This window comes from Meriones unguiculatus, chromosome 17 (assembly GCF_030254825.1).
Source record: "Meriones unguiculatus strain TT.TT164.6M chromosome 17, Bangor_MerUng_6.1, whole genome shotgun sequence".
NCBI classification, from domain to species: Eukaryota; Metazoa; Chordata; class Mammalia; order Rodentia; family Muridae; genus Meriones; species Meriones unguiculatus.
This window is the reverse complement of record NC_083364.1, coordinates 39615429-39641315: the sequence shown is the minus strand read 5'-3', so window position 1 is coordinate 39641315 and position 25887 is coordinate 39615429. Positions and strand designations below refer to the sequence as shown.

General features: G+C 45.5%; 1 protein-coding gene and 1 non-coding gene across 2 annotated transcripts; one reads left to right on the top strand and one right to left on the bottom strand.

Moving 5' to 3' along the window:
- The first annotated feature begins 19681 nt into the window (after positions 1-19681).
- LOC132648706 (cystatin-A-like) lies at positions 19682-25220 on the top strand. Its single transcript, XM_060370913.1, has 3 exons — positions 19682-19816; positions 22082-22183; positions 25020-25220. The coding sequence occupies exons 1-3, from the start codon at positions 19751-19753 to the stop codon at positions 25140-25142; spliced, it is 291 nt and encodes a 96-aa protein (XP_060226896.1). The 5' UTR covers positions 19682-19750; the 3' UTR covers positions 25143-25220.
- Positions 25221-25280: 60 nt separating this feature from the next.
- LOC132648895 (U6 spliceosomal RNA) lies at positions 25281-25384 on the bottom strand. Its single transcript, XR_009587278.1, has one exon. It is a non-coding gene; the product is annotated as a U6 spliceosomal RNA (small nuclear RNA).
- Between the last annotated feature and the right edge of the window lie 503 nt (positions 25385-25887).

Here is a 25887-nt window from a genome sequence, read left to right as displayed (position 1 = left end):
CCCACCGTGTAACTTAATGCACAATCCTAACATTGGGGCAAATTGGCCAAAATAGGCACTCTCAGCGGCCACCCCGCTAGGTGGTTGCTTTTGGTGACAGAACCCCACCAGAGCTGCTGGAAACCTATTTCCTTTCAAATCCTCCCGCAACCCACTTTCCGACAACCAGATCACTGCCTCCTACATGCAACACCGGCTGGGTTGGTGAGTTGCCCTCACTGGTCAGCATGAACATCTCTCTTGGTTGGGGAAGATTGACCCTTGAGTGTCTGGCAACTTCCTGGTACCTTTTGAGACAGAGGAACCCCCAACCATGGCCTTCACATGACCCTTTTTGCTGACCTCCATTTAGGGCTCCCTCTTTCCCTTGGGTGAGATTTTTCTTTCCCTTATGCTGGCACAGTTTCGCCCCCCCACCCCTCACTCGTCTACAAAAATCCTAGCACTAGGTAAACCATGTGTCCTCCGGGCAACTGTGACCTTGGTCTCGGGCCAACGCTGACAAGCTTTTGGATCAGGTAGTACCATACTAGTCTACTGAGCCAAACCTTGCCTCTGGCAGGTCACTCACTCCTACCCTCCCAATGGGAACTGCCCATTCGTCCATTCCCCCAGCATCCCCACTGGGATGTCTTCTGGAGAATTTTAAAACCCTAGGCATGGAGCCTGAGTTAAAGGCCTCTTAGCTCATACGCCTCTGTAATAAAACTTGGCCTACATAGTCCTTAGATAATGGTTCAAACTGGCTGATTAATGGCACATTAAATCCCAATATTTTGTGAGATCTTTTTAATTACTGTCAGTGATCTGGTAAATGGAACATAAATGAATCTTAGGTTCAAACATTCTCTCTCCTCCACTCTAAACCTTCTCTCTGTTCTTCCTGTTCTCCTACCCAATTTCTAGCTATGAAGTCTCAACCTCAAGAGTTCTCTACATTTGACCCCACGGATGAACCTCCACCTCGCCATTCTCAACCCCCAGCTTCTTCCGGACCTCTGTCTTCTCCCTCCTCCTCTGCTTCCTCCTCTTCCTCTTTGGCTTCCTTATCCTACTTTGGCACATACTTTCACCCCACTAACAGCTATTAGCCCCCCTGCTACCCACTCTCACTCCATAGTGAAGCCCCCTTCTTCTACTACCCAGCATAAACCAGCCTCAATTCTTCCCTTGTGGGAGGTGGCTGGCATGGATGGCTTAGTTAGGGTGCATGTTCCCTTCTCATTAACTGAACTCTCTCAAGTAGAAAAGAAAGTAGGAGCCTATACCTCTAATCCTTCTACTTTCATGAAAGAATTTCAATATCTTACCTTCCATGATATATACATGATTCTTGCCAACAACCTTTTACCTGGGGAGTGCAGGCAAGCTTGGGAACAGGCTAGAATGTATGCAGTTGAGGTTCACCAAACAAACACAACACACATGGTTGGGGCTGAGGCGGTGCCCGCCCAGAATCCACAATGGGATTATAATAGCTCGGAAGGCATTTCAGCTAGAGATCAGTTCACGACCTGCCTCCTGGCTGGTCTCCGAAAAGCTGCTCTCAAGCCAGTGAATCATGAGAAGATCCAGGAGGTCATTCAGGACAAGAATGAAAACCCATCTCAATTCCTAGAGCACCTTACAAAAGCCTCCTTACAACATACTAATCTAGACCCCCAAAGTAGAGGGTAGACAACTCCTGATGACCTATTTTTTCTCCCAGAGTTACCCTGATATCAGGGCTAAGCTTAAATGCTTGGAGAGAGGCCCTCTGACTCCACAGGCAGAAGTCTCAGCACTGGCCTTTAAGGTGTACCATGGGAGAGTTGAGAAAGCCCACAAGCAAAAATACCAAATGCTGGCTAAGGCCATCCAACCAGCCTCAGTGACTACCCAGGCTCCCTTGCCTCCCAAGGCACAAGGACCTTTGGGCCCCTGTTTCAAATGTGGTCAAGAAGGTCACTGGGCCCGGTTTTGCCCTAACCCCACAAACCACCAGGGCCATATCCAAAATGCCACCAAGAGGGACATTGGGGTGATGACTGTCACCGTTTCTCCCATTATATGAGGGCATCACTCCCAGATCACTCTCCAGCTGATATCCTAGGCCTGGTTATGGATGACTGAAGGTGCTCGGGTTCCCTTGACCCAACCACTGCCATCACTAGCAGGGAGCCACGGGTAATTATCATGGTATTGGGGTGGCCCATCTCTTTCCTTCTGGACACTGGAGTCACTTACTCAGTCCTGACATAGTATTGGGGACCAACCAACCTCTCCTTCTAATTCCCCTACTGTCGGGGTAGGGGGATAGCCTCGCCAGCCTTGCCGAACTCCACCACTCAATTGTATTTTCAGGGGTGTTCCTTTGACTCATTCCTTTTTAGTGGTACCAGCTTGTCCAGTTCCCTTACTGGGAAGAGACTTTTTAGCCAAAGTGGGGGTCTCTATCTCCTTTACTCCACCTGTTCGCCTGACCCCAAGCTGGACAGCTTCCTCTCTCCTCCTTCTCCAACTACCCGTCCTACCAGTTGTGACATGTCGCTTCCTTTACCAGCCTCTCCCAAGTCCAAAATCTCTCTGTCGCTAGGCACCATTCCCCTGTGGTCATTCAGCTACAGGATCCCACCTGATACATTACCCAATCCCTGGGGATGGGAGAAGTAGAGAAGATAATTAAACACTCCTCTAAAGTCATTGCCTCTCTGACATCCCCCCACCTAAATAAGACAAACCTGTCATATTCTCTCCTACTTCAGACTCTGACCTCAGCCTACAGCTCCTTAATGTGACCCAACCAGGCAGGTTTAAAGCTGGGACCAACTCAGAACTACTGCTGACAGCTTCTCCAGTGACTCTGTCAAGTAACCTTCACCATTCACTAACTGCCCTGACTCTGATGTTGCCACAACCCCCTACCTTTTTCATATCACCCTCTTTGGCATGGCAAGCTGTTTCAAGGCATCCAGGACACACTCTGTAGGAATGCTAAGTTCCTTAGAATGTAATAAAACTATAATCCTTGATACCTCATCTCAACCCCAATGCTCTGTTGATAATAACACCTCAATTCCTTGTAGTACTCAGGTCTACCGTCATCTGCCTGCTGATTGGTCAGAGGTTTGCACGCTGGCGCTCCTCTTCCCCAAGCTGGGGATGACAAATGAAAAGGAGCCCCTACCAATGGACTCAATAGCTGCCCAGCAGGATAAGAGGGCAGTTCAAATCTTGTCCATCTTGGCTGTTGCAGGAATCATGGCAGCTGTCGGGACAGGGACAGCAGGACTAGCCACCTCATTAACTCTGTATTATCAGCTTTTTTCCCAGTTTATCCAGGACTTCAGCAAGTGGCTCAGACAATACTAACTCTCCAAGGACAGATTGATTGGCTGACAGACGTAGTACTTCAAAACCGATGTGGATTGGATCACCTCACAGCTAAAGAAAGGTGGCCTTTGCATCTTCCTCCAGGAGGAATGCTGTTTTTATGTCAACCAGTCGGGTATAGTAAAAGACAAATCCCAACAACTCCAGACAAATCTACAAAAGCGAAGGGAACAGCAGGTAAGAACACTTACAGCCAAGCCTGAGGACCTGAGTTCAACCCCCTGGACCCACGTGGTGGAAAGTGAGAACTGAGTTGTTCAAGTTGTCTCCATCCTCCACATGGATGCCATGGCATGTTTGTATGAACACACTTGCATGCAAACACAGGCACACAAATAAAGAAGTTTAATTATAAAAATAAATAAACACAAGGCTGAATATAGCCAGTCACGGTGGCCCGAGCCTACAATCCCAGCCCATGGGAAGCTGAGGGAGGAGAATCGTGAGTCTGAGACCAGGCTATGTAGCCAGTTCAACATAAACTGTGCTACATAGCTACAACACTGTCTTCAAAATAAATAAATGGGAGCTGGAAAGATGGGTCCCCAGTGAAGAGCATTTACTGCTCTTGCAGAAGACCTGGGGTTCCGTTCCCAGAAACTAGCTGGAGGCTCATAACTTCAATTCCAAAGACTCTGACGCCCTCCTGTGGCCTCCACAGGCATCACATGTGTGGTATACTCATCCACGAAGTCATACAGTGTAAAATACAAATGAAGAAATCTTTAAAAATTAATAAGCAAATAACTAACTAGCTGAAAGCACATGTGAAGTTATGATTTGTGTACTCTGTGTGTGTGTGTGTGTGTGTGTGTGTGTGCACTCTAATTTAATCAAGAGGCTCTGAAGAATAGACAAGGATCCACACAGCCATCACTAGGGATAGAAACCACTCTGGACTATGGCTGGGCATCCTCATCAAATAAACCATCATAATTAGATTTCCTGGCTATCCCACGGAAGATTAATAGAAGTGTCTTGCAAATCACTCACATGTTAATTTCAGACCCAAAGGACGCTGTGACCCTGTTGTCCTGTCTTCTCCCACAGACTACAAGACCAAACTCGGTGTCTGTGCTTGATTTGGGAGGTTTGGTTTGGTGTTTTGGGTTTGTTTGGTGTTGTTTGCTTTGCGTTGTGTTGTTTAGTTTCAAAACGGGCTCTTGCTACACAGCCCAGGCTAGTCTCACTATATAGCCCAAGCTGACCTTAAACTCAAGTGCTAGCCTTATGGAGTGGTCCAGCTCTGGCTTTGTCATGAGCGCTGTCAGCACCCTGCCTCCCTGAGTGGGTGAGTCATCAATCATAGGTCTGGAAATCTGGTGTGACTACTTATCCTGAATTTTATACGGCCTGGCTCCACCCCAGGTCTCCAGGCTTTGCTCACGCTCCCCACCCCCACCCCGGGGAATCAACAGATCCCCTTATCCTGCTCAGGCTTGCAGGAAAGATAAAGTCGGTTGTGTCACGGTGCTCAGAGGGAGGCACAGCAACTGGTTGGAGCATGACTTGCAAAGGACTATGAGAACCCCCCTGTCACCGCTCAGTTCTGCCTGCGGCAGCTTCTTAACTTTTTTGTTTGTTTGTTTGTTTTTGTTTTGTTTTGTTTTGTTTTTTTGGTTTTTCAAGACAGGGTTTCTACGAGTAGCCTTGGCTGTCCTGGACTCACTTTATTGAGTGCTGGCATTTAAGGGGCGGCTTATTAACTATCTCCACAGGTCAGCATCTTCCACCAGCTCTGGAGTTAAAAAAAAAAAAAAAAAAAAAAATGGCTCTCAGCTTTCTTCGTGGTTGCTCTCTGATTCGACCAAGAACTGTAACCTGGCTGGGGCTCTCTTAAGACAGACCCCTCCCACTCTCAATCATCCCCAAAGCCTCAGTGTTGCACACTAGGCCCAGCTGACTTTCAGCAAACCATAACTTACCCTCCCAGGTTTGCACCACCCACGTTAATCCAGTCGTTCAGCTAGAGAATGTCTGCAGTATGCAAGGCGTTATCTGTACGCTGGGTATGAAGAGGTGAACAAAACAGACGCAGTCTATCTGCGGGTTAGAAGTACGAAAAGCCAGAGTGGGCTGTGGAAAGAAGAGCAACACCGTGATCCCAGGAGTCTACCTCAGAGGCCCACGGACGCCAGAGGGAAGAGGATGCGGCCCAGGGAAATGGCAGTTCAGGCCACACAAAGAGCCGCAGACCGTTGCCTAGGCAACCGAGGTGTACCCCCTGACAGTTCTGTAACCTGGGATCGGGGCGTCTCCTCTCCGGCTGCTTTCCTCTGAGATTTCTCTCCGCGGTTTGCCTATTCCTAATATCTTCGTGTAGTCTTCCCTTCCCGGCCTATAGGAAGGTGCCAGTCACATTGGATCGGGGCCCACCATAGTGACTCCATTTTCATTCAATTGACTCTTCTCCTGGGATTCTGGTGGTCCTTTGCAAGGGCTCAAGTCAGCCCCAGCGGACCAGAAGGAGAAAAAGGTGTTAGCCAGTCATATAGAGGTGAGGACAAGGGTGTCCGGAGTAAGCAAGGGGGCAAGAGAAAAAAGAAAAAAAAAAAAAAAAAAGGCCCAAAGATACTGCACAGGGTGATCTCCCTGGTTGCCACTCTAGCCTTTCTGATGAGATCTGCTCCCAGGCCGGAGCCAGCCGCTCGGCCACCCACCGCTGCACCGTCTACGCTTAGCTCGCCTGAGGCTACACCTCAGCAGCCAGGCCTGATGGCCCGGGTAGTGTCTCCAGTGTGTCTGCTCACTTTGCTAAGCAGTTGTGATCTTGATGATCTAGGAGCCTGGATGGAGTAACAGTCAAGACAACAACAGTCTGCATGAAAGAGACTGCAGTCAGTGCCTAGAGAGGAGATCCATGAACAGGAAAACGCACAAGGGGATGGATGAGGGAATGTGTTGGGGGAAGGCCCGGTGAATTCAGATGCTGATTCCCATGCCCCAAGATCTGGTTGCAGTCCAGATGTGGACATTTTCATTTCTATGAAGAATATCCTGTCTCAATGTTGTGTAAAAATTGTTCTCCATCATCTCCGGTTGGTCAATAAAGAGCTGATTCAGCCTACAGCTGGGCAAGAGAGGAGAGGAGGCGAGACTTCCAATCCCAGTCAGGGGTCTCTCATGGGGACTGCAAGGAAAAGAGAGAGAGGGCGAAAGGGAAGGAGGGAGAGAGAGGAAAGGGAGGGGGAGGGAGGGAGAGAGAGAGAAAGAAGGTCACCATGAGGAGTTTACCATGAGGACAGACAGATGGGGCAGAAGCAGCCAACGCGAGACGAAGATGGCAAGTACACAGGGCACGTAGCTGGGAAGTAGCCAGGCTAGTAAAGACAGGTTAGAATAGATCAATTACCTGCCAAGCTTTTAGTAAATCTAATAGGTCTCTGTGTCATTGTTTGGGAGTTGGAATGGGTGATAGGAAAACACCAATCCTTAAAATCAACAGTAACAGGCATGCATGGTGTAAGCCAAGAACTAGAGGAACCAGAGAAAGTAGGGGAAATGTGGGATTTGAAGGCTGAATGGGGTGTAAATTGGTGGAGAGAGGAAGGATGCCATCTTTGTTGGGGGGGGGTGAAGTGGTGGGAGGCAAAGGTGGAACCAAGGAAGACATGAAGTGCTCTGCCGGCTGGGAGGGATTTCTGAGGAATAGCTGGTTCAAAATGACCCTTGAGTACTTGAACAGTGTTCTCAGAATTTAAGAGATTTACTGGGAAACAAGGGGGCCCCCCGTCATATAGCGAAATGTCTGTTTTTAAGTGTATGAGAAAGAGTGTGGTGTCGTTTTTTTTTTAGAGGAGTTAATTAAGTGGGGTGCGACCAGAAAGTATGAGCAAGGATGAGTAGGGAGTGATGGATGCTTTGATGAAGAAAGCAGCAAGATGGGTGAATCTGAAAGACCTTGTGAAATCAGGATTATTGATGAGTTTGAACAGTTCCTGACAACACTGCCTCGGGGCATCTGCAACAGCTTTGAGGTTGGCAGTTGCTAGGTTTTCCGAGGCATTGTGCAAGCTCACATCCATTAGTGCAAGTCTAAAACTGCCAATGTTGTCGCTCTCTAGAAGGCTCTCCGTAAAGCTGCAGTGTGGACAGAAGGAAAAGAGAAGTTTGAATGTTTAACTCTCCCCATTCGGCTGGACAAGGGAAAAGGATTCGTCAATGGGTTAAGATGGAAATGACCCAAACACTACACTGATCTCAGCCAAAAGGCTGAGAAGCAATTGGAAAGGACACAGAAGGCAACCACAGGCCATGGGTTGTGAAAACAGATTGAGCAGATTGGCTTTTTAAATTTTATTTTTAATTGATAGGTAACATTGCACAGGTTTATGGGAAGAACTTGGCTCCTGGATGACAATGTGGCAATCCTGTCACTTTATTTCCACCCTGTTGATCACAGACCTCTACTTGCCCAAGCACAGAATCCTCAGTTGGGACTGGTCCACGGCACTGGGCTAAGACAAACATTGGAAAGAACGGCCCATCACACAAACCCGGAACTAACCTATGCCCTCTTATAAGACTGGCGCGCACTGTCAGTCATTCCTTTAGCTCATTCCTGTGTTTGCCCTTTTTAGAAACAGTGTTTAACCTAGCAATAGACTATTCCTGGTTTCTACGTTTTCACCTGGCTCCTACTACCATAGGCTTAGGCCAGCAAGCTATGAGTTACAGGGCTTCAAAGAGCGATGGGTGGTTGGAATACTCACTCTGAAGACAGTAACGTGGCAGCTCAGGAATCGGCTTTGAACCCAGCATCTCAGCTCACTCTGAGGCACGTAGCCCTCACCCAGGAACATGTTGATCCCTATAAAGACCAAACTCATAAAGTAACACTTATCAAGAAGCTGGCGAGATGGCTCAATGGGTACAGGGCATTTGCCTTAAAGCCTGAGGAGCTGAGTTCAATCCCTGGGCCTCGTATGCTGGGAGGAGAGCACTGACTTCTGCCATGGACCCTGTGACATGCATGCACCCCCACACACAAAATAAAATACTTCTAAAGTAATCTTAAGGAAGCCTTTGAGAGTGTTTCCTCCGTATTAATGTATGAATCTCTAGGCCCATTTCTCCCAGGGTATAAAGTGGCATGGTTATTTTGGGAAGTGCCTACATCCAGAAGATTCACAATTTTCTTCCAGTGATAGATCCAGCAATGCCGGATGCACAAGTCCACTCTATCCTGGCATTTCCAATTAGTCATAAAAATTGGCTAAGTCGACTTCAGTGTGCCAGGCCCCTTGATGAATATCCATCATGGATGAGCTCACTTCCTTCCCTCACCAATTTGCTAAAACACAGCTCAATACACAGGTCAGGCTACTGAGCCAACACCTGAATAATCCCTGGCTCACATAAGCTTCTGTGAATTATTTGGGATGCACTCAGAAACCAGTGGGATTATTGAAACTCCTGGCTCTATTGGCCCATGGAAATGGAGAAAGAAATCGCTATTGTGCTCAGATCAATCTAAATTACAAAGATGATAAGGGTGGAGCACTGCATTGGGCATCACAGACCATGGAGTAAAACCCCTATATTCAAGGTGAAGGCAAGAGGGAGTTTTTTTAAAAGGCAAAGCCGGAAGGATTACAGAAGTTATTTTGAAATGATAATTCTGGGTTACAAGAATCAATAACATGGGTGGTGTCTGTCTTAGCTGGGGTTTTTATTGCTATGATCAAAAAGCAAGTTGGGGGGAGTGGGAGTGGAGAGGGGAAAGGCTTGCTCCCCCTGGCTTGCTCAGCCTGCTTTCTTCTAGAACCCAGAACCACCAGCCCAAAGATGGCACCGCCACCACAATGGTCCTCCCCCATCAATCATTAATTAAGAAAAATGCTTTACAGCCAGATCTTATGGAGGCATTTCCTCATTTGAGGTTCCCACCTTTCAGACTATTCTGGTTTGTGCGTCAGGTTGGCATACAACTAGCCAGCACACAGTCCAAAGGTCAGAAGGGCAGTTGATCGATGGTCCTTATAGAAGGAAGCTTTGTGGTAGCCTCTGCTCAAGGTTATGGTTCTAGCATGGTCTTATAAGCTTGGTTTCTTTCATCCAGTGCCTTCCAGCTTCAGTTATTTGTTTAGGGTTTAACAAAGGTGACTCCATTTTGGTTTTTACAACTTTTGCACTCTGAATTAAGAAAATCTATGGGTTGTTGAAATTTTGATGATTAAAAATGTTTGGGATGATGAGATGACTCACCTGTCACAAACCCTGAGGACTTGAGTTCAATCCTTGAACCCACACGGCGGAAAGAAAGCACCGACTCCCAGGGGATGTTCCCTGACCTCCACATGTACATTGTCGCTCACACACAACAAACAAATGAAAAAATATACATTTAAAGAACAAAACGCTTGCGACCGAAATGCAAATAATACACCTCTACAAATATCTAGACCTGGCTTCTCTCTTTCATCCTTTGTCTCCCAGGACCCAGGAAGGTGCCTGGTGCAGACTGAACCATAGACTTGCTGGCTTTAGCAACTTTAATGCAGTCTTCACTCCCAGCTTATCCACAAGCACCTCAGCCAGGGTAGCCAGGCCAGAGCTCCTCACACTCCCTTCCCCTTCCTTCCTCCGGTGCTCCCCACCTCTAACCCCTGCAAATTCCTAACCTCTAGCCTAGCTTTCCAGTTTGTAACTCAGCTTCTACGGAGTTCCTTGGGACCTCATCCTGTTACAGATGATGAGTTGCAAAAAAAAAAAAAAAAAAAAAAAAAGCCAGAACCCTCTACAGCCAATTGCCTCGTGTTGTCTAGAATTTTTGTTACTTCTTGCAATACACAAGCTTTTCTTGCAGTTTCAGAAATTTCTGGTGTCCAAAGAAAAAGAATCACTAATGAGGATTTTTCTGCACATATCAGTGTCTCAGCTGAGTACAGTCTAGAGACATTTTAATATAAATTTTCAGCTTTTCTCTAGAATCATTTAACCCAACACTGTCTTCTCCATGTCCTAAATCTGCCTCCTTTCCCCTCCGGCAACTTCTCAGTTGCCATCCTTTGCCAACTTCAGACTTTGTGGATGAGTAGGGTTGGGTGCCTGGAAGACACGTAGGAAGACTGATGCTTTTGGTTTAACAAGTTTCTGAATCAAGAATACAGCCACTTTGCGTGTGAAAAGTGAGGCGATTGCCTAAGCTCTGGGAGTCACAGAGCCCAGTTTCCAAGTCACACGGTTCGCCTCACACAGGAATTCTGCATCCCTCAGCACTTAGCTGAAAACCCACACACATCCCGTGAGTTTGGGGTTTGTTTGGCTTTTTTTTTCACCTGTCCCTAAGGATGAGTCACAGGGGACTTTGCCACGTTTCTGCCTCCCTCAGCACTTACTCAGTCAAACCAGACCTACCTAGTAGGATTTTTTTTTTCACTTGTGCTAATGTTGAGGGCGTGCTGAGGGTTCTCCCCTCCACCACAGCTCAGCAGCTGGGATGGGAAAGCAGGTGAGCACAGACACCCTTAGGAAACTGGGGAAATCAGAAGCCTCCCTGGGGACAGGTCCAGGCTTTACACCTTGGTGGGGAGCCCAGGGGAGGGGTAGGAGGGGAAGGATGACTACATGCCTGTAGCAGCCAAGACTGTCTCCTTTCTTTTGCCAACTCTGGATCTCAAGATTTCCTGGAAAGTCCTGTCCTTTGTCCCTTCTGGTGGGTCCTCAGGTCCTGGCAGGGAAGAGAACACCACGCAGGGGATAGGCCCACTAATCTGTTTTCAAACAAAGGACTGATAAAATGCAATGTGCAAGAAAGGGTTCAGGGTTTTTTTTGGGGGGGGGGGTGTTTGCTTGTTTGTTTTCATTCTTTCTCTCTAAGTAAGCAACATTGGAACATCAGCTAGCTGCAAAGAAAGACAAAACTGAAGAAAAACACTGCACTCCCCTATGCATGCCACCACCACACACGTGAAAATCAATTCAATTTGAGGCGTACATTTAATGCAAAGGCCTAAAACCAAAAAGCAACTATAAGAGACAGTAGGAAGGTATGCTCCTGAACCTTATGGAAGGCAAATAGTTTCAAAGTCACGACATAGACAATAACTGTGAAGGGATGAAAATGGACGTCACTGAAATTAGAAATCCCTGCTCACCCTAAGTACCCATTACAGGCGTGAGTCGGCAAGCTGTGACCGGGAAGCATTGGTCACACACACTGCTACTCAGCTTTTCTTCACCGTGACAGAGTACCGGAGATTATCAAGTTAAAGGGAGGAAAAGCTTGTTCCAGCACATTGTCAATTGATCCTGTTGCTTTGGGTCAGTGGCTGCACAGGATCAAGGCAAGTGTCCTAAGAGCACAGCTCTCCACACCCAGCTTCCCTTCCCTAGGCCCCAGCGCCTGTGTTTCACCGCCCTCAGTATTGTCACAAAGTGGACCAGGCCTTAAGCAGGTAGGTCTTTAGGAGACATTCAAAATCATACTGGAGGTGTCGGGGCCAAGCAGAGAGGAATGAGAGTCTCACAAGACAGAGAGAGAGAGAGTTATTACAAGTGGGCCTTTAGGGAATATTGAAAATCTAGAACTAATATACAGAATGTTCCCATAGGACAGTTAGTCCTTCAGATCTGCAAGGGATGAGTTCCAGGCCCTGCAGGGCTGAACTCTGTGGCAGCCCAGGCCTTTTAGGCTCACTGGCACAGTAGAGTCCTTACAATTCCTTGCACATCACAAACACTGCATAAAAAGCTGTTGTGTCGTATTTATAGAATAAAGGTAAAACTTTTTCAAAGAAAAGAAGTTGTTATGGAGGATCTGGGCAACTTGTTAGAGGGGGAAGGCAAGAATTAAAAAAACTTTTAGCTTCAGTCTGTTCTCGTTACAAAATAGTAATTTCTCCCCCCCCCCCCCAATGGACAAGGTGTGGAGAACCTGGAACTGTCAAACACTGGTGAGAAGATAAAGTGGTTGAACCATTTTGGAAAATAAGGTTTAAGTTCCTTAAACTGTAAACATGTAGGGATGAGTAAGAACAAAGGGAAATTGTCTATGTATGTGAAGATGGCACAGTGGAACCCATTACTTTGTATGCTAACTTAGAAATAAGCACCATAGTACACAACAAGGACATTTGCTCCACCATGTTCGTAGCAGCTCTGGAAGCAACCCAGATGTCCCTCAACTGAGGAATGGATACGGAAATTGTGGTACATTTACACAATGGAATACTACTCAGCAATTAAAAAGAAGGAAATCATGAAATTTGCAGGCAAATGGTGGGAACTAGAAAAGATCATCTTGAGTGAGGTAACCCGGAAGCAGAAAGACACAGATGGTAGATACTCACTTATAAGTGGATATTAGACATATAATGTAAGATAAACATACTAAAATCTGTACACCTAAAGAAGCTAAGCAAGAAGGAGGACCCTGGGTAAGATGATCAATCCTCATTCAGAAAGGCAAATGGGACAGACATCATCGGAAGAGGGAGAAAACAGGGAATAGGACAGGAGCCTACTACAGAGGGCCTCTAAAAGACTCTACCCAGCAGGGTATCAAAGCAGATGCTGAGACTCATAGCCAACTTTGAAAAGAGTGCAGGGAATCATATGAAAGAAGGGGGAGATAGAAAGACCTGGAGGGGATAGGAGCTCCACAAGGAGAGCAACAGAACCAAAAAAATCTGGACACAGAGGTCTTTTCTGAGATGATATTCTAACCAAGGACCATGAATGGAGATAACCTAGAACCCCTGCACAGATGTAGCCCATGGCAGTTCAATCTCCAAGTGGGTTCCCTAGTAATGGGAACAGGGACTGTCTCTTGACATGAACTCAGTGGCAGGCTCTCTGATCACCTCCCTCTGGAGGGGGAGCAGCCTTACCAGGCCACAGAGGAAGACAATACAGCCAGTCCTGATGAGACCTGATGGGCTAGGATCAAAGGGAAGGGGAGGAGGACCTCCTCTATCAGTGGACTTGGAGAGGGACATGGGAGGAGATGAGGGAGGGAGGGAGGGTAGGATTGGGAGGGGATGAGGAAGGGGGCTACAGCTGGGACACAAAGTGAATAAACTATAATTAATAAAAAAGTTAAGAAAAAGCTGCAAGACAAAAAAAAAAAAATAAGCATCATGTACCCGCCACGTGATACAGCCTTTCTACTCCTAGGAATTCACCTAAGAAATAAAACTAAAGTATAAGTCCTGTCCATGAGCATTTATAGCAGAGCTGGGCATGGTGGCACACTCCTGTAATCCCAGCACTCAGGGAGGCCGAGATAGGTGGGTCTCTGTGAGTTCAAGTCCAGGCTCGTCTACAAAGTTGTGTAAGACAGCCAAGGCTACACAGAGAAACCCTGTCTCAGGAAGGAAAAAAAAAAAAGGCACTTACAGCAGCATTATTTTTGAGCTAAAACCTGAAAACAACCTTCATGTCCCTTGGCAGGTGAACCCACTGTGGTATATCCATTCAATAAAATGCTACAGGGGTAAGGAATGAAGTGTTAATATACGCAACAGCATGAGTGGATCTCGAGTAAGAGGAGGCTTGCTTCCAGGGGGGACAGACCCCAGTCCATTTGTGTGAGACTGACAGAACGACAGTGAGGACTGCTCTCCTGGGGTTGAAAGGCGGAGGGGCATGAAGGGGGCTTTTAAAGGTGCGTGGAAGCTGGCGAGATGGTTCAGTGGGTAACAGCACTGAACAAGAAAACCTGACAACCTTTGGTCTCGGATCCCACAGTGAAAGTAGGGAATCCACTCCCCAAGGTTGTCCTCTGACCTCGACTGCGTGCCCGCCCCTCTCCCATACACAGTAATAATGAGTAAAATAAGTGTTAAAATGAAGAAACATTTAGCAGGCTGCAGAATAGATGAGTATGAAGATATGTCAAAATGAACATTTTCTTCTAAGTCAATTCCAGCTCAATAAAATGTCTGTTCTTAAAAAAAAAAAAAGTTTTCCAGGATGACATTTTGAAGTGGAAACCAAGTTGTTAGCCAACAAGGCTCAGCCCAGGCACCTCTTCCTGTCAAGGTTCCCCGCCTCTCGCAAACTGTTTCTCACACTGTGATGGTGGACATTTTCCATGCCTTCATCTTCCTTTCTGAACTGTGAGGTCCACTCGGGTGTAGAAGGCAAAGCAAGCAGTGATGTGTTTACTGGCTGATGTCCCTTCCCTCTACAGAACAGATGTCTGTGGTGTCCATGGGTTTGGCTAGGATGCTCTAGAGGTCTCCACCCGGGTGGCATTTCTGGGGGAAGTGCCAAGTTCAGTACCTGGAAGCGAGCCTTCCTCACTAACTCGGAACACCTTGGCTTCAGGTGCCCTCATGGTGAACCCGATTTATTGTCAACCGTCCTCCAAACAGGACTGAGAAGATAGTGTGGGATGAGGACTCACAGAGTCAGCTGACCCACACTCTTCCAGCTCTGCCACTAGCTGTACGTGACCTCGAGCCAAACACTGTCTCTCTTGACCTCAGTGTCTCTCTCAACATGTGAAGAGATGGGCTTGGTCTAAGTCAGTAACTTCACTTTAAAAGAACTGGAGGGGGAGCAGACCCTCAACTAATTTTAAAATAGAACTTCAGGTTTCAAGAGCAGTAAGAGCCGCTCCAAATGACACTGAGAGCAGAGCCCATCTCTGCCTGTTCTCCATCAACAGCCCCTTCTCCAAGAAGAGCTAAAGACAGCTCAGTTCCTGCTTCCTACGCTAGATGGGAGCTCTGTTGGGCAGAACAACAGCCAATATTTACCAAGCATTTACGTAGCGATGGTCGATGTGTCAGGCACAGGACAGCAATGCCAAAAGTACAGCCAGGGTTGCTCCTCCAAATTCTGTCTACATATGTCAGAGAGTGATGGGCAAGATAATGACTTATTAATTCAGCAGACAAATGCTGAACATTTATTGTCTGCCAGACTCCAGGCATATCATTGCTCCAGACTCCAGGGTTTGGGAAGATAACGGTTATTCCAAGGAACAAAAAAATATATATAAGAACAACCAGAAAAAGCAGAGGCTATGATCAGCACTCTCAAGAAAGGTGACACCACCAGCTGATGGTGGAGCATGCTTTTAATCCCAGCAGAGGCAGGCAGAGCTCTGAGTCTGAGGCCAGCCTGGTATGCAGAGTGAGTTCCAGGACAACCATGGTTACACAGAGAAAAGGAGGAGGAGGAGGAGGAGGAGAAGGAGGAAGGTGATGCCATAGAGACCACTGGGAGGAAGAAGGACTCCTCTGCTAGCAAGTGTCATTTCTGCTGAGACCGTGGATAAGAACCCAAGAAGAGCCTGACCTGTCTCCTCAGAAGTGTCTGAGGCCAGCACACCTACAGTGCACCGACAGGGAATTTATGTTGGGAAGAGGTTAGTTAACAGGCAAAGACTGAGCATCAAGACTTAAGGCTTAAGAGTGTGTTGTATGGAGTTTGTTTTGTTTTCTCTCTCTCTCTCTCTTTCTCTCTCTCCCGCTCCCTACCCTCTCCTTCTATTATTTCTCTTCTTAAATCAGTCAGAAAAAAAAATCATGTGAATTATCTAGAGGTTTAACATCATTCAGTTTGTGTTTACGAAAGGTCACCCTAACTACCGTGAGGAGAAAAAAAAAAGCACAGAATAATTTTTAACAAGAAAGGGCTAATTTTTCTGATGGGTCAGATTTGGAAGTGAGATGGTAGGGTAGGACCCTCTGGTTTCTGGATTTGTTACGGGTTCAGGAATAGCCACACACTGATCACTCAGACACCAGACTCGGATTGATGGAAGTTTATTGATTGCTGAGCAAAAAATGAGCCATAATCCGGACTCAGGAGCCAGACTATGATGTCCGCCTGTTTCTAAGACAGATTATTTTAACCAGAAAACCATAATCAGGTAACAACCAGGTAACCAGGTATGGGGGGGGCAGCATTACATCATCTTGTCTAGCTAAACATGACTGATTTTGTTCCAAGTGTGTTGTGCTGTATCTAGGTAGCCAGACAAAGCACTTTAAGCAGATTGGGATTTAGGGTGGAAGAGCTCTTGGGGATTTTCCAGCTTTCTGGGAGTAAGGAACATAGCAATCTTACCTCTAACAGAAAGTACGTTTATCTTTAATTCAAGCAGAACGTGCATTTAAGGTCTATTGTTTTACTCTAAGCAGCAAGCATTGACCTATTGAATTGTATCCCATTCTCAGACACATAAGCCTCATACACAATAAGGGGGCTGGGAGGTAAAATGGCTTCTGATATGCTAAAGGCGACAGCAGGTACTAACAAGGGAGCCATAGTTAGGCTAAGAACTAAAGTTGATCTCCCCAGAAGGACTATGAAGTTTACACAGGTTCTAACAAATTGAGCAACTGGCTGGCAGTGCCCTTAACCAGACAGGAGGAGACTCCAGTGGGGAAGTTTATCAGTCAATGGGATAAAAAAAATCTACATAGGAAAGACTGTATTGAGTCAGCTTGCATGAAAACTGCACCATCAGCAGGACCTTCAAAGGTCATCGGCCAGGTACAGTGGTTCATACCTTTAATCTCAGCTCTTGAGAGGCAGAAGCAAGTGTAGCTCTCTGAGTACAAGGCTAGCCTGGTCTGTGTAGTGAGTTCCACGCCACCAAGAGCTACACAGTGAAATTTTTGAAAAAAAAAATTTAAAGAAAAAAAATATTTTTAAAGAAAGGTTTGTCAAAGCATTCAGACTTTTGACTCAGTACGAAAGTACTCATTCTAATGATTTGTCATGTAAGGGCATGTAAGAGGGTAATGGTCATCCTCTTCATTCTAAGGTTCATACTCCTATGACAGCATACAAGGCCAACATACCTGTAATCCCAGCAATCCAGGAGGCAGAGGCAGGTGGGTCTCTGAGGTTAAGGCCAGCCTGATCTACACAGTGAGTCCAGGATATCCTAGCCTACAAAGAGAAACCCTGTCTCCAAAACAAAACAAGAAAAAAGACAGCAGGACAGGTTTATGGAACCAAACTTTTACACAAACACAGGGAACTTTGGAGAAGAAGACCCAAATACCCAGGAACAGCTGTCTACTTTTAATGTATTATTTGGCCCCAAATGGACAGTTAATTGCATGTTAGGTTTATGGTCTAATGGTGAAAGACTGGGTAGGAGAACCAGCAGGCTGGTCTGTTCAGATTCCTGGTCTATCTATGGTACTGGGCAGATCCCATCCTAGAATGAAGGTTTTAGGACCTACTAGAGGCAAGGCAGGTTAACCAGCCTGCTCACAGACTGCTCCTAAATAAAAGGGCAGGGGAAGGTTTAGACGAGGTTTCTAGATTTTCAGGCTGTCTTCAAAGTAACAGGTAGGGTTCTATGATCTGCCTTGGGAAAGAAGAATTTCTCTTGGTGGGATTGGGGATTGAACCTAGTGCCTTGAGCAAGCTTGGCAAAGAGCTCTACCACTGAGGGACATCCTCAACTGTAATGCATCATTTTCTGAGTCTGATCATCAGCAAAGACATTTCCAAGAACAAGCCATTTAAAATGGGCAGATGTTAGCACTGGGCACAGAGGCACATGCTTAGAATCCCAGAATGTGAGAGGTGGAGTCAAGAGGATCATGAGTTCAAGGTTCAGGTGGAGAGCATGGGGAGTTCAAGAAAGGCCTGGGTGATGAAATAGCAAAGCTGTCTCCAATGAGAATCAGTTATTAGAACTCTGCTTAGGTGACCATCCTGATAGTTGCTTCTGTCAATCTGATGGGCTTTGGTTAGAAAGGCCTTTGGAACAGACCTCTGTCACCTCACTGAAGAAAGTTCTACACTAGGTCAACGGAGGTGGGAAGACCCATCCTAAATATGGATGACACCATCCCATGGTCCTAGACCAAAGAAAAGAGGAAGATTGGCTGAGCACCAGCACTGGTTCTCCTCTGCCTCCTGACTTCAGACACATGAGACCAATTGCCTCATGCACACACCCCCATGCTGTCCTTGCTGTGATGGATGGCCTAACCCTGCAATCATGAGCCAAAGTCCAAACTGCTCCTGAAGTTCTGGCTCCTCACTGCTTGAAGGTCAAGGTTTATGTGACCAGAGCTAGTAGGGGAGTCCAGGGCTTACCCAAGGAGCAGTGCTTGGGGAAATGACAGCAGAGGGGGGCCGTCACCCCCAAAGCTCAGTCTTGGCCAACTCACAAGAGACACAGAGCAGGGTAGGGAGGCTGCCTGACAGTGGGTCCAGCATCATTCAGCTTTGTTTCACGTAGTTTTGTTTCCTTCTTCTCCAACGCATCAGATCATATCAAAAGACAGCAGCCTCTCAAGCCCAGTTCCCTTTACTTCTTTTCAGACAGCGGAATTTCTTTTCGATAAGTCAACCCTCATGGAAATCTACAGGCTGTGTAGGTTGGTGCATGGGATTAAAGGAAAAAGCATAAGAGTCTCATGTTAAATACAGGTTACTAGACACCGTGGGTTCTGTAAATCTAAAGAAAGGTGATTTACCAGTTAATATCTTTTCCCATTGTTTTGTTTTGTCTTGCTTTAGACAGGGCCAGCCTGGGATCCATGAAATCCTTTTATCTCCCTCCCCCAACCCTCCCCTCAAACTGGCCTCACAGGGTTTCTCTGTATAACCATGGCTGTCCTGGACTCACATTGTAGACCCTGAGTGCTGGGATTACAGATGAAATCCCTTCTTTAAGAAAGAGAGAGAGACTCAACAGCAGCAGAAGAAATAAAGATGTTTGCTAATTTATTCTTTGAGAATAAAAAAAAAATTTAGACACTGGAAGTAAAAGTCCTCCATAGACAGTTTTACTGTCTTATAAGGTTGGGTGAATTCTAAGCAATCAGCCGTGACATTATTAAGTATTTTCTTAAAGAACTCTCTGCCTGCATTTGGATCCCTTTCCCCTAGCTGGTCAGCCTTTCTAGCCTCAATACAAGAAGATGTATTGTCCTGCTTGACATGCCAAGGTGGGTGGATTCCCATGGGAGGGGGCACCCGTGGAGGGATGGATAGGTGAGAGGAAGGGACTGGTAGAAGAGTAGAAAGGGGAAATTCCTACCAGTATGTAAAGTAAATAAATTAATGGGTAACTGAGGGAAAAAAGAAAAAAAACCTCTTTGACGTTTAACATATTTGGAAAATCTGGTTCCTCATGTGACACAACAGGATGAAGTTGGCAAACAGTACAGGGAGGAATCTATGCTAACCACACCTGATTCCTGAGCACGCCCACTTTTTCACTCCCCCCACCTCATTTCCCTCAACCCCACTCAGCATTTCCTCTAAGGAAGGCAATAAGACTTGCCTGAGGCCACACTCTTTTCCTCAGTCCCTCCACTATTGTGGAAGGTAATGATGTAATACATAGGAGGAGATTTATAGGGACCTTTAAAACCCTGGGTCTCCAAGTTTCCCTGATCACTTCTTCTCAGCATCCTGCCTAGCAAAGAAGCAGCTTGCCAGAATGGTACCAGGAGGCTTGAGCGAGGCCAAACCTGCCACACCAGAAATCCAGGAGATTGTTGACAAGGTGAGTCACTGTACTTCAAAATGAAGTTTGATCCCAAATCAAACTTTCAAATTTTAGTTCATAATTTGGCCATGTGTTAAGAGTGTGGGAAGAAAAAGAAAACAGAAATGTGTGAGATTTGTTCAGACTTCTCTAGAGCTTAAAGAGGAATCTTAAGCCTTTTAGAGAAATTTCAGCACTCTAATTGTAAAATTGGCCAAGTTACGCTGTTTACTGCAGCCTCGGTTTCCTCCTTTGCTGAAGGTGAATTTGTGCTTTTACTTACCTTTCACTTACATGTGTGATCCTAGGAGCTCTGATCCACTGACTGATGGAGTGTTTTCCACCTCACTACTTGAAGCCAGTGTCTAAGGTTGTTAGGGACATCTCAGGTTGACAGCAGATAAGACTGTTAGCGATTCCTGCACTGATTCCAGATGCTTTGCCACCACACCATCGCAGTCAAAATAGAACTCAATGTTTCTAGCAAGTTAATATATGGTCCTTAACTATCACCTATATGCTAAAAATGTACTGTGTTGCATGTTTTATAACAGAGAAACACATGGGAATTACGGGCGTAGTTTGTAATCTGTCATCTTATTTTCTTACATCATTTTGTTTTTCCTCCCTGAAACATCACATCACCCAGGCAGACTAGATCAGTTGTGTTTGCTGTTTGTTTGTTTGAGACATGGTCTTGTTATGTAGTCCTAGCTAGTCTAGCACTTCAGGTACCCAGGGTGGCCTCAAACTCATGGCACTTCCCCTGCCTCAACTTCTAAGTGCTGGGATTACAGACATGCACCACTATGCCAGGAACCATAGGCCTCTATGTGAGTCAAAGAGATGGGAGCCTTCGTGCGTAAGGCACTGGACATTCTACAGGCTGTCACAGGCCTATTATTCAATGACTATATACTAACTAGTTCTCACTTGTGGGTTTATTTTAATAAATATCTTGGGCATTTTACTTTTGAGGAAGATAATATTAAATCTTTACATCTTCATCTGGCTTCTTCCATCAAGCTGCCATTCTCAAACTTGCTGTGCACATGAGTCAGCAGTCGCTCTAGGTAAAATGCAGGCTATACGGCCCGCACATCCACATTTCAGCCAGGCTCTCAGATTCTCTGGTTGCTCTACCCATGGTTCCCTTTCTTCTAGAACTCGATATCTGGCATCTCAGGAGGCTTGGAGGAGATGGGGTTTTCAAATAGATTACCTCCGTTTCATATGTAGGAAGAAAGAGAAAAAAGGACTCACTAAAACCACATGCAGAAAAATGATTTCAAAAACAAATATGCACAGATGAGGCAAAGTTACTGTGCGTGTTGCCTGAAAAATTCCCTGAGATGTTCAGATATAGATATAGATATATAGAGATAGATACACACACATAGATATCCAATGCATTTTTATCACATAATTTTTAAAAGATAGGTAACTCCCAGAAGGGCTTACCTTGCTGATGACACCACCTGTGGCCCACATCTTCAGGAATAAAATTAATTTAGAAGTGTGTGTTTGCAGCTTTGGAAAAGTAGAATGAGAAATGGACATTAAAAGGATTGCCTCACTGGGAGAAGGATCTTTGCTCTTTTAAAATCTTTGACTACACCTCACCTCCCATTTGATCTTCAAAGCTGTGAGGTAGGCAAGGAGGGCATCACATCCTATTTTCAGAATATGAAACCAAGACTCGAAATGCTTGAGTCACCTAGTTAGGAAATTAACCTGCCCTTTCCACAGGGAGCTTTGCAGGTATAAGAGGAGAGACTGCAGCAAACCTGCCTCCTCTGTGGAAGATGGCCTCGGGTTTAAATCACCATTCAAGACGCCCAGCCATGACCCATTTGGTGACAGGGGCGTTTCCTGAGTCTCTCCTAGGTGTCTAGTGTCTGGTGTCAGGCTACATACCATAGAAGCTACCTAAAGGGCGATAAGACCTGGTCTGTACGCCCCAAAAATTAACAGTGCAGAGGAAATCAAGATATCTAGAGCACATTAAGAAATACAACATAATTAAACACTTTTAAATCTAATCATAGGTTAAAGACCTAAAAGGACTTTGGGGAACAAGGACAGCGTGGTGGCTTGACTTTCAGACTTCACTCCTCTGTCCCCTCTGGCAGGAGACAGCCTGAGGGGACAATTTCCAGTTAAGATTTAGAGACTTGAGCCGCCATTCTAGGCTCATCGGCATCTCTGAGGTTTCCAGGTTTGTAACTCAGCTAAGCGCAGCCAACACAGCTTAAAAGCATTCTCTCCCTTTCTCTTCATAAGATCAAACCGCAGCTGGAAGAGCAAACCAATGAGAAATATGAAACCTTCAAAGCCGTCGAGTATAAATCCCAAGTCGTCGCTGGAATCAATCACTTCATTAAGGTTAGACTCTGTCCTCAGTTACACACTGCTGGGGTGTGTTCTGTCGACCCGACTGGACCTTCATTTAAAGATAACCTAGCAGTTACCTTTAACTAAGACACCTGCAAGTAGAAGATTCCCAGATCTGTCAGTGATAGGATATTAACCTTGTTTTTCCTTGTGAATATAGAAAGCTTTTGTACGTGGTCTTTAATTTCTAAAACTGTACAGAAAAGACGGTGTAACAGCCAGGGCATTGGCTCCCGGCCACGGCCATTTCTTCTGTCATGTGGATGTGCTTGCATAAGTCTTAGGGTATGGGATTTGGCCAGACAATATCTTAAAGCATTTTCCACCTCAGAATGTCCTAATTTTATGTGTTCAAATTAAATGCACTTAAAGAAGGATTTCAATTGTTATCTGAAAGAATAACTCTTTTTCTAAATAGCTATTTTCATTCTTTAGTTAATAATATAACTTAAATACTCCTTTTTTTAAAAAAAAATTATTTCTGTTTCTAAGCGATCTGTTTGCATGTACACCTGCATGCCAGAAGAGGGCATCAGGTCTCATTATAGACAGCTGTGAGCCTGCTTGTGGTTGCTGGGAATTGAGCTCAGGACCTCTGGAAGAGCAGCAAGGGCTGTTAGCTGTTGAGCCTTCTCTCCAGCCCCCAAATAAATCTTTTTATAGCTCAAGCAGGTCCAACTCGTGACACTGCAGCTATAGTATAAAGCCATACTTAGAGTATTTTAAAAATAAATTTTAGGAGACAGAGAAACAACTCCACCATTAAGACTGAATGCTGCTCTTGCAAAGTCTCAGGCTCAGTTCCCAGCACCCACCACAGATGACCCACAACTGCTGCAGCAACAGCTGTAAGAGGCCTGACCCTCCCCACATGTGCACACCCATACACAGAGGCACGGGAATATAATTTCTAAAAAAAAAAAAAATTAAACAACTTTTATAGCCATATCAAAAAATTAAATTAAATGTCCTGATTAAGTTCTAATAGAAAAAAAATACTTTGACATTCTTGTGATGACAAGGGAACCAATTAAAAAACTCAACTGTGGATAATAAATAGGTTCTGTGTTTCTCTCTATATATTACACAATGACTATCTTGATTCCAAAGATAAGAGCTATTCAAGTGACTTTACCTACTCGGCTTGGACACTGGACCAAGGCACAATGCCATTTATTTCTTCTTTTTAAGTAACTAATAACTTAAGCTATGAATTTTAATATATTGATTAAAAATAAAATGCCTGCCTCAAAACAAAACCAACCAACAAGAGAAGCAACATGATGTAGACACTGGAATCCAACAGATCTTGGTTTGAATTTGGACTCTGCCATTTACAGGGGGACAAAATTACTACACCTTAACGTTTGGTGTGTTTTCTTTATTTGTTTGTTTTTTGTTGTTTTGATGGTTAGGGTGTTTTGGTTGTTGTTGTTTTGATGCAGAGTCTATGTGTATCTCAGGCTGTCCTGGAACTCAAACACCATATTTATAACATGACCTTGAATGTCTGTTCCTCCTGCCTCCACCTCCTGAGCGCTCAGATGATAGGCACTTACCACCTGACTTACATGGGAGGTGCTGGTTGCCCAGACCCGAGGCTTCATGCAAACTAGGCAGCACTGTGCTGGCTAACCTCCCCAGCTCCCGAAAATTACTCTCTGGTAATCTGTGTCTGGTGGCTTTGAAACTGAGAGTGTCACACTTTTTTCAGAGCTACGGTAAGAAGTCAGTGAGATCACACACACACACAAACACTCTCTCTCTCTCTCTCTCTCTCGCGCGCGCTGTATAGTGCTCATCGTAGTGTTATATACATTGGTGAACTGATTAAGATTAAGGGAGGAAGGACTGTCAGACCATAATATCTACTGTATAACACAGAACTTCTATTGTTCCAATAAAGAACAAAGTGGCAATTCTTACCCTGATGTTCTAGGACCTGGGTTCATGCCCAAACTACCAATGGGACTGTCACCCCTATGACATCTAAGCTCCTTTTATTTTATAAAGGAGGCGACCTGCTGGGCATTCACGAAGTATCCCAATAAATCAGAGGTATGGGGACCATACAGTCCATATTTTCTCAAGTAATTCTGAGTTTCTTCTCCCAACTTGAAAGTCAGAAAGCAGACTCACAAAAATACAGGCTGCCTCTGCTCCTGTTCGAGGCATCGTGAAAATAAAATGTAAATGAAATTTGTGCCCAGGAATAAAATTTGTGCCCAGGATTTAATGAAAAGAACAATAAATTAAATCCAGCTGGAGAGAGGGCTCAGTGGGTAAGAGTGCTGGCTGCTCTTGCAGAGGACCTGGGGCTGGGTCCCAGCACCCGCATGGCAGCTCACAGCCATCTCTAACTCCAGTCTGAGGGGACCTACCACCCTCTGCTAAGGTCTCCAGGCACTGTAGGCAAGGGATGCTCTTGAAGACACATGTTCATACAAATAAATTAACTAAAATCGTTTTCTAAAAGCTATTAAAAATGAACCTAGGAAATATGCCTCCTGCCATACTGTTAGTTGCTCTTTCTCTTAACACTAGGGCTGATGGGAGCTTTGTTCATTGATGCCGCCTTAGGCCAGAAGTGTGGTTTCAGGACAGCTTACCACATCAAATCTTTACAAGAGAGAAGATTTGTCATACAATGGATATCCATGTTAATAACCTCTATTCCTCCCTCCCTCCCTCCTTTCCTTCCTTCCTCCCTCCCTCCTTCCCTTCCTTCCTTCCTCCCTCCCTCCCTCTCTCCCTCCCTTACTCCCTCTCTCCCTCCCTTCCTTCCTTCCTTCCTTTTCTGCTTTCTTTCTTCTTTTATGTTTTTCAGGTTGATGTAGGGGGTGGCCGTTACATTCACGTGAAAGTCTTCAGTGGTATCAATGATCCTGGTTTTGAACTTAGTGGTTACCAGGCTGACAAAACCAGGGATGATGACCTGACCTACTTCTAAGAAGGAAATTCTAAACTTATCTGAGTCCTCTCATTGTAAAGACATGTGGCCATCAATAAAGAAGCATTCTTCAAATAACTGTCTTCTTCGATCATGACTCGTTTGTTGCATTGACCTTTACTTTCTAGACGATTATTTTAAAATACAGAACAGTTCATGAATTTGCACATTATCCTTCTGCAAGGGCCATGCTAATCTCTGTATCATTCCAGTTTTAATATTTGTGCTGCCAAAGAGAATACAGTGTTAATGGTTCAGAGAAGAGGTCCCACGATAAGTGATACCAACCAGAAGCCTTATAGAAACTAAGGCTTGCCTGCTATTGCAGACAGGATAGGACCGCCCTCCTTCCTGGCAGGGGCAAGCACCAGTGGCTGTCAGGCACGCACAACCCTGTGGTTGCCCAGAACCCAGCATGTCATATCTGCTTTCCTATTTGAAAATTAAGTTGGTATTTTACAAGACAGGATTTGAAACAATCCTAAACCTACAGAAAAGCTGCGCTTTCCCCCTTCCCCACTTTCCCCTCACTCTTGAGAGTCAAGTGCAGCGATTTCTCACCACCAACAGATGCTTCCTGCACTCAACTAGTGCAAACAGCAGTGTGCATTCCCACTAACAAGGACATTCTCCTGCACAGCCAGAAACCAACAACCAAGATCAGAAAATGAACACTGTTGCCATGCTAACATCTTGGCCCCAGATCCATTCAAGTTTTTCAAATGATTGCAATAATGTCCTGAAT